The sequence below is a fragment of the Notothenia rossii genome (genome assembly GCF_949606895.1).
Source record: "Notothenia rossii genome assembly, chromosome: 7".
In the NCBI taxonomy this organism is placed as follows: domain Eukaryota; kingdom Metazoa; phylum Chordata; class Actinopteri; order Perciformes; family Nototheniidae; genus Notothenia; species Notothenia rossii.
This window is the reverse complement of record NC_136905.1, coordinates 38,546,216-38,555,783: the sequence shown is the minus strand read 5'-3', so window position 1 is coordinate 38,555,783 and position 9,568 is coordinate 38,546,216. Positions and strand designations below refer to the sequence as shown.

Below are 9,568 nucleotides of genomic sequence, written 5' to 3'. Positions count from 1 at the left end.
TTTTATGAATCCTTCATGCACAAGGGCCACATGTGTCTAGTTCTGGAAATGTTGGACCAAACTCTGGAGGACTTGATGAGAGGAAGGCGCCAGAGCCCGCTGTCTGAGATCAGAGTCGTCTCCCAACAGATGCTGGGGGCTCTGAAGGCTCTGAAGAGCATCGGCCTGGTGCATGCAGACATCAAACCAGACAATGTGATGCTGGTAAACCGTATGCAGCAGCCCTTTACAGTCAAACTGATAGACTTTGGTTGTGCCACACCAGTTTCCAGAATAAAGCGTGGCACAATCCATCAGACCCTTGGGTACAGGGCCCCTGAGGTCATCCTGGGCCTCCCTATCGATGAGGCTGCAGACATGTGGTCTCTCGGCTGCGTGCTGGCCTACATGTACCTGAGTCGGCACCTCTATCCTATCAGGTGTGAATATGAGGTCATGAGAATCCTGGTGCAGATGCAGGGTCAGCCCGATGACCGCCTGCTGGATGCTGGGATCCACACACAGACTTTTTTCAGCAAGAACAAAGACTCCACAAATCAGGAATGGAGGCTGAACACTTGGGCTGAATACATGCAGGTAGCAGGCCTGACCAGCCAACCAGGCCAAAGCATTTCCAACCAGTTCTCTTGTATAGACGACCTGACAAAGGAGCGCCCAGAGCCAGAGACCGTCAGAGAGCATGAGGACACACGGGCGTTTGTCAGCCTCCTCAGGCGGATGCTGCGTGTGGTTTCTGTCACCAGAGTGACCCCCGCCGAGGCTCTGCAGGACAGGTTCATCACGGTGAGGCAGGGCAAGGCAAGTTTATTAATTTAGCATTCAACAGTACAAATATATATGTACTGTTGTCATATATTCATTCATTGTCATATACTCACCCGTTGTAATCTACCACACTGCTGAGATATTTATCAATGTGCCTTTTGATTAATGTTTTTCAAATGTTCTATTGTGTATGTATGTATATATACATATATGTATTTATCCTTAAATATTTTTTAATTTTGTGGTTTTGGAGAAACTGAATTTCGATCTCGCAGTTTGTATCATATTGATTATAAAGTTGACTTTCAAGACTAGGCAATTCAAAGCGCTTTACAAAAATGAAAACAATTAAGAGCTTTAAGAAACAGTGGAGCAAAACACATTATAAAATGGCATTTAAAAACAGTCATAGAAAAGCATATAAAATTAAATAAACATAAAACAAGCTAATATATAAAATACAAGAATAAAAGTTACAGTGAGATGTGAATAGTTCCGTTTAAAGCAGCGGCAAAAAGAAAAGTCTTCAGCCTGGATTTAAAAGTAGTAAGAGTTGTCGCAGACCTGCAGGTTTCTGGGAGGTTGTTTCAGATATTTGGAGCATAATAACTGTACGCTGCTTTAACCATGTTTAGTTCTGACTCTGGGGACAGAAAGCTGACCAGTCCCTGAAGACCTGAGAGATCTGGATGGTTCATAATTTAGCAGGAGGTCAGAAATGTATTTTGGGCCTAAACCATTCAATGCTTTTTAAACCAGCAGCAGTATTTTGAAATCTATTCTTTGACACACAGGAAGCCAGTGTAAAGACTTCAGAACTGGAGTGATGTGATCCACTTTCTTAGTGTTAGTGAGGAACCAGAGTAAAGACTTCAGAACAGGAGTGATGTGATCCTCTTTCTTAGTGTTAGTGAGGACTCGAGCAGCGGTGTTCTGAATCAGCTGCAGCTTTCTAATAGATTTTTTAGTGAGACCTGTAAAGACACCATTGCAGTAGTCCAGTCTACTGAAGATATATGCTTTTTAAAAAGTATTTTAACCGTATATATATATATTCTTAAGGTGATAGGCTGACTTAGTATTTGTCCTAATCCAGTCCCGAGGCACCTTCCCAGAGACATGGATCCAGACCCCATGTGACATCATCATGTGTTTACCCCACACAGGACTCAGCAGGTGAAACCAGCTGCTCTGCAACCTACAGCCAGAGGTGGGAAGTAACTATGTACATTTACTCAAGTAATGTATTTAAGTACAAATTTGAGATACTTGTACTTTACTTGAGTATTTCCATTGTATGCTACTTTGTACTTCTACCCCACTACAGTTCAAAGGTAAATGGTGTACTTCTACTCCACTACATGTACTTCTACTCCACAATCTGCACAATGACTACTTTTACTGTCGCTACTTTAACTATATTTTGATGATAATACTTTTTTACTTTTACTCGAGGAACATTTTGAATGCAGGTAGGACTTTTACTTATAACAGAGTATTACTATACTCTGGTACTTCTACTTCTACTTTAGTACAAGATCTGAGTACTTCTTCCACCTCTGCCTACAGCAAAGCTCCACACTGTGAACCAACCTCACCTGAAGACCCCTCCTCTGGCAACAACAAAGGTTCACCAAGTGACGCAGATCCCCCCACCGTTGGCCCTGCTGATCAACATGAGGTCCTCTCCAGAAGTGATGACCGCAGCACGGGCTTCATCTCGGTCCAAAGTCAGAGGAACAGGGAGAGGGGATTCTGCTCCGTGTGTTGCTGCTGTATACAGTAGATGTGGTAGAATAAAAACATGTAGTCTTACAGCAAGGACGTCCTTACTCCTCCTCACACACATCCTCAACAGCTAACTAACTACACAAAACGATATATTAAAGGCATTTTTAAAAGTCCTACATTTTATGTTGTTTTGTAACCACTTGACTAAACAAATTGCTTCTGTCCATCTGTTGGTGACTTTTATACATAATATAAATATCAGACTGCGGTTGCATGCAATTTTATTTTATATATTGTTCGATTTGGGAGGAAATTAGAGTAAATTCACCAAGAGTGAATCACAAATAAAAGAATAAAACAAATGGACATCGTGGTCACTATATGTAGTATTGCAGTATAGTATCCTAAAGATTACAACTAGATATGTTCTAACTGCAGGGTTTGAATGATTGTAGATATATGTATTTATGGCACAGCTGCACACTTACAGTAATCAACATACTCTGAACAGGATATAATGACAAGGATTTGAATATAGTAACAAAAGATTACAGGTATTACGAGGTACGTTGATTATACAACTTTATCCATGCACCATGAGGGCACACTATCAGCTGAAATAACGAAGTTGCTTCAAAAGTCATTTGTTTTTCTTGATCAAACCGACAGTAACCTAGAGAGATGAGAGGAAATGAGAGAGTGAGAGTCCCACAACTCATCATGGTCAGGCCTTCAAAACAGGGCTACAAGATATTTCAGAACAACATATAATAAAACAAGAATAAAGGACATTGGAGAAGCACTGTAAGGGGAGATAAGAACAAAGAGGCTAAAGGTTAAATATACCTTGATGGTCTGTGAATAGTAACTTATTTTGCAGAGGTGGAAAGAAACTAAGTACATTCATCAAGTACTGTACAGTTTCCAGCTGTTTGTACTTTAATTCAGTATTTCCTATTTATTTTATACTTTTAACTCCATAACATTACATTAGACCAAATGTGTTATTATTTGTCATACTAGATACAAATAAACTAATTAATTATTATGTATTTTCATGGATTTAACTACCCAGCAGTTCAAAAAGTAGTTGACATTATTTCCAGTTGCAACATAGGCACATTATCAACTATGACAATCCAGATAATTATATACAGCATATTCTAAAATAAGTAATTTTGCATAACAAGTGCTTTTGCTTCTGGTTTGGTATTTATTATAGTTAAATATTTTACTTTGGTAGAATTAAGAATGCAGAACGTTTCACGTTCTACACCATGCCATCAGTAAAAGATGTGAGGTAGCCTACTTCTTCCATCAGTGATATATTGCATAATCTTATTGTCAGTGGTTTAAAGTAACTAAGTACTCAATTACCGTACTAAAGCACAATTTTAAGGTACTTGTACTTTACTTGAATATTTCCATTTTATGCTACTCTGTACTTCTACCCCACTACAATTCAGAGGTAAATGTTGTACTTTTACTCCCCTACATGTATTTAATACCTTTAGTTACTTTACAGATCTGGATGAATGATGTGAAATATAATCAATTGTTAAATCAGACTTTAGTTCCACCTGGAGTAAATTCACAAGCTACCCTGCAGTATAGAAAGTCATTCAAACTAGCTGCACCTTTACCAGCTTTGAGAACACTTTAAGATCAATCATTATAAAACATATCATATATATTATTCTGAAACGGACCAAACTGCAAAATGACTAGTTTTGGAAGGCTTACTTTAAGTATATTTAGATGCTAATACTTTTGTACTTCTACTTGAGTAACCTTTTGAATGCAGGACTTTTACTGTACAGAGTATCCCTACACTCTGGTGCGTCTACTTTTACTCAAGCACACGATCTGAGTACTTCTACTTTTTCTCAAGCATACGATCTGAGTACTTCTCCTCCTACCGCTTAAATTTTTTACTTTGGTAGAACTTTGAAAGCACAACTTTTTAATTGTAACAGTGTCCTTCTACACCATAGCATTACTATTTCTAATGTAGTTCAATATTTGGGTTGGCCTACTTCTTCCATCAGGGACATTTTTGCATGATCTTAGTGTAAAATTGAGAAAAAATACCTGATATGATTTTAAATACCACATTTCCGTGGGTACATGAACGCGGCACTAACATTTTGTTGTGACAGTAAGTGAAGGAATGACGCGTTCAAACGGCATACTTTCACTTCCTCCAACACAAAGCTGTCTCTGTCAGAAACAACAGATGTAATGTGTCTCAAAGTGACATATCAGGGCACTTGTGACATTCAAAATAGTTAATTCCTCTCAACAATTCTTTGTCACTTTACAGTTGAGTGTTTACAGCGCTTTGGTGTGGACGCAAAACAGTGGTAGGAGGAATGTTTCAGTACGTAGTGCAAGGACAGTGAGCTTTGAAGATGTCATACTAAACAAACACAGCTAATGTAGTATGGTGCTAATGATGTAACGTTATTTTTTACATTTGTTATCTTGAATGTACCTGTAATTTGTTTTTTTTAACACACTGTCAGTGCTAAACAAACAGAGAGGAAAGTGTTGACAGTGAGGAACAGAGGAGTGTCACACTGAAGCTAACCTCTTCATTGAGGAAGGGATTAAAGGATTTAGGAAACACAAAAGAGCCAACAGATACCGGTCATACCTTGTAAAAATGTATTCAGTTCAACATATTTAGCATTCATTTGTAAAAATGACTAGCCAGTCAACAACTATGGAGCAGCTGTCAGTTTTATATTGGTACAACTGCTAATGCTAGTAACGCTGGTTAAAGAAGTACTGAGATTTTTCACTTAGTAAAAGTAGCAATTCTTCATTTTAAAAGTACTTTGTTACAAGTAAAAGTCCTGTATTCCAAATCCTACTTAAGTAAAAGCACAAAAGTATGAGCATCAAAGTACCAAAAGTAAAAGTACTTACTATGCTGAATGACCTATTATTTCATGTGTTTACCACCTGTGCTACTTGTAGAGCTAATTAGAATACCTTTATATACTGCTGCTGGATATCTTTACCTCTAAATGTATGTCAAAGTTGATTTATTATGTATGTGTTGTATTATTATTTATGTGTATATTTATACTCAGATGATTGGTCGTGCTTTTTACAGTGCTTTTTATGGCTTCCACAGATGAAATATTTGGATGTATTTATTTTCAAAGCATTTAATATATTCATTGCAAACGGGATGTTGAGAGCATTCCATGGAATATAACAAAAAGTGTTTCTGAAGTGAATTACCTACCCTACCTTTAAAGTACCATACTTGAGTAAATGTACTTTGTTACTATCCACCACTAACAGTCAGTCGGGCCATCAACCAGTAGCAGCTGAATGTTATCTGGACCAAACACACAGTGACAGGCTGCTGAGTGTATTACTGGCTATCTCTAATACATTTATCTGACAGATTTACATACCTTACAGATTCTGGTTTAAATATCCAGCAGTAAATATATATATATATATATATATATATATATATATATATATATATATATATAAATATGAATAAATTAGCTCAACATTTACCAACTGTGATGAAGTGATACAGTAATGCATGATTTGTATGTACAATGCATTACTTCATATGATGAAATGGGCCATTACACACAACAAGTACTTAAACTTTTGGCACAGCGTATTTAGATGCCAATACTTTTATATGTTTACTTTCACACAGTATTTAGTACAGATATATTTACTTAAGTAAAATATCTACTAGATGTCACCAGTGATGTCCCAATGCAAATTGTTGATGTCTAAAATGGTATTATATAGATTTAGGAACTGATGTTTAAATGGCTTTCCCCTGTTTCCCCACACAGGTGGCTGAGCTGCAGTAACCATGGGTCAGAGAGAAGAGGTGAGGCCGTCCTGCCTCTCCCTCCTCACCTACCACAGAGAGCTGCTGGTGTCCCGGCTCCGGAGCGTCGCCTGCATCCTGGACAACCTGCTGGCCTCTGGCTTCGTATGTGAGGAGGATGTGGAGATCGTTCAGCGAACTGCCACCAAGATGGACAAGGCAGGAGAATCAAATACATCTGTTGCATACATAGGGTGTTTTCTGTTTTAAGGCTAACTTCTTAAAAAAAAACTGAAATTCTCACCACAATTGACATTCTTTTCATTCATTATTTTTCAGGTGCGTAAAATCTTGGAGCTAGTCCAATGCAAAGGTGAGGAGGCCTGTGAATACTTCATTTACATCATTTACAAGGTATGTGATGCATACGTAGACCTCCAGCCATGGCTGAAAGACATCAACTTCAACCCAAGCAGTGAAGTAGCGCTGTTGGACGTGGTGAACACAGATCCCAGTAAGTGTTTCAATCACTCACACTGTTCCTTTTGCATTGCTTTTCTACCCACCCCATGTATATCAATGAGTGTTGAATATGTATATAATATGTTGTAAAACAACAAATTAAAAAATAAATCCTACATTCAATATACAATATCTCCTCTGTACATTACACGCTCTTAGTCCATGCAGATATATCAAACTGTAACTTACCACAAATAACTATTAAAGTTAAGAGGGATATGCATGCATGCTTTCTTTAAAGTGCGCGTGTGTTTGTATGGTGCGTCTGAGCTGAAATGTATTCAATGTTATGTTATGTACTTCATATATTTTATTGTGGATGAACTTGAGTACGAGTAATCCAAAAAATATAGTTTATTGAAAAAAATAACCTTTAGCCTTCACTGATTTAAACATTTTAAAAGATAGGGACATTACAAAAAAACATATTTTTAAGAATGGATCAAATGTCCTAAATAGAACCTTATAATAAAGCTTACTATTGCTTTCTGTTTCCCCCACGCAGCATCAGTGCCAAACGTCTGAAAGCAAACAAATAGGAATGGAAAGTGAAAACAAATCTGAAACCTGAAAAATCTAGATTTGAGACTGAAAATGTAAAATCTGCCATTGAAAGAAAAGGATTCAAATATCAAAATATGTATAAAAGTGAAATATGACAAAACTGAATCAAAATAATATTCAACCCAAAATAAGATTTGAAACGTATTTTTCGGTTGAATACATCATTGTGTTTTTCAAAGTTCAGGATAAAAACTTGATCTTTCAAATAAAATGTATTTCTTTGAATGATCAAAACTTTTTTTGATTTAGCTCCATATGCTCCCCCCCAGTCAGCAGGTTCAGTGAGAAGCTGAGGCGGGGCATGAGCCAGGACACCAGCTTCATCATGTCGTACGGCCAGCGAGAGGAGACCCGTCTGGAGGAGCTGTACACCGACACGCTGATGGAGCTGCTGAACGACTGCAACGAGAGTCTGGGCTTCCTGGAGAGCCTGCACACGCTGCTGGGTGACCATGCAGACTTCAACCCCCAGGGGGAGACCATCTCTGTGATGGGGGATGCCGGGGTGGGGAAATCCATCCTGCTGCAGAAGCTCCAGAATCTCTGGTCCAACAAAGACCTACAGACGGACGCCATCTTCTTCTTTAAGTTCCGCTGCAGGACGTTCAGCCTCTTCAAGGACTCGGAGCAGATGTCCCTCAGAGAGCTTCTGTTTAAACACAACTGCTGCCCCGACCACGACCCGGACGACGAGGTGTTTGAGTTCATCCTGCGCTTCCCTGAGAAGGTTCTCTTTACGTTTGACGGCTACGATGAGATTCAGATGAATGACCTGATGAATGTTGCTGAGGTGGGCTCACCAGATGTAAAGGCCCACCCCCTCCAGCTACTCATCAGCCTGCTCTGTGGGAAACTGCTCAAGGGTTCCCAGAAGGTTCTGACGGCCCGCACAGGCACCGAGATCCAGAGCAGGGTGATCAGGAAGAAGGTGGCTCTGCGCGGCTTCTCCCCGGCTCACCTGAACACCTACATCCACCTGCACTTCAAGAAGCAGGAGCACCGAGAGCTGGTGTCCGTGCAGCTGGATGCCAGCCCCCACCTCTGTGGCCTCTGCTCCACCCCGCTATTCTGCTGGATCGTATTCAAGAGCTTCAGGCACCTGCACACCATGCATGATAGTTTCCACCTGCCTGACACCTGCATCACGCTCACAGACATCTTCCTCCTTCTGTCCGAGGTGTTCCTCAGCCGCTCAGACCGCTCCTGCTCCGTCTCTGCTGAAGAAGAGCACTCGGTGTGCTTCCGAGACGTTCAGAGCCGGGCTCAGGTCCCTTACAGCGTTTGCCAAACTGGCTCTTCAGGGTATGGAGAGAGGAAGCTTCATCTGGAGCCAGGAGCAGATGAGTGAGTGTGGGCTGACGGAGGAGGACCTGTCGCTGGGCTTCCTGCGGCCTGTCGGTGAGTTCGACGCCAGCGGGGGCGCCGCTACATTTGAATTCCTCCACGTCACCCTGCAGTCTTTCCTGGCAGCGTTTGCTCTGGTGTTGGATGAGCAGGCTCCTGCCGGCTCCATCCTCAAGTTCTTCACAGAGTGCAGCAGGAAGAGGAATACATTTTGTGTTCCTTTTCAAGTCTGTATCAGTGGCTCCTCAAAGTCCAGGGAAAAGAATCCATTTGCGACAAATGAACACCTTCAGTTCACTAACCTGTTCCTGTGCGGCCTGCTGTCCAAGGCTCACATCGGCCTGATGGAGCATCTGGTTTCTCCTATGTTATTAAAGAAAAAACGGGCCTTGCTCAAATCCTACCTTTCTACCAGTGTGAAGTCCCACCTCCATGGATTACCCCACTATGATTGTGAGGAGGGCAAGAAGGTCCATGTGCTGCCCAACTTCCTGTGGATGCTGCGCTGCATCTTTGAGACGGGGAGCAGAGACATCGCCCAGAACGACGGCCAGAGGCATCAAGGCGGACTTCATCAAGCTGGGCTACTGTAATGTGTTCTCCGGGGACTGCACCGCTATCAACTTCGTGCTGCAGCACCATCACAAGGTCCTGGGCCTCGACATGGACAACAACAACATCAGTGACTATGGGGTGAAGCAGCTGAAGCCCTCCTTCAGTAAGATGACAGTAGTGAGGTAAAAAACAGTGTCTTAACCCGTTCTCAATCGCAGGATATTCCAACATATATTCCTCTAAACAAAAGCTAACTGGATCTTTCTCCGC

At 40.8% G+C, this 9,568-nt stretch overlaps 1 protein-coding gene across 1 annotated transcript in view; it reads left to right on the top strand.

Annotated features, from left to right (window-relative positions):
* Positions 1-4,676: 4,676 nt before the first annotated feature.
* Positions 4,677-9,568, top strand: part of nod1 (nucleotide-binding oligomerization domain containing 1) — a 10,400-nt gene continuing 5,508 nt past the window's right edge. Inside the window, 6 exon segments of the mRNA XM_079692775.1 lie at positions 4,677-4,859; positions 6,336-6,532; positions 6,653-6,827; positions 7,669-8,603; positions 8,605-9,300; positions 9,302-9,480. Of these exon segments, the coding sequence (XP_079548901.1) occupies positions 6,356-6,532; positions 6,653-6,827; positions 7,669-8,603; positions 8,605-9,300; positions 9,302-9,480 (2,162 nt within the window). The 5' untranslated portion in view covers positions 4,677-4,859; positions 6,336-6,355.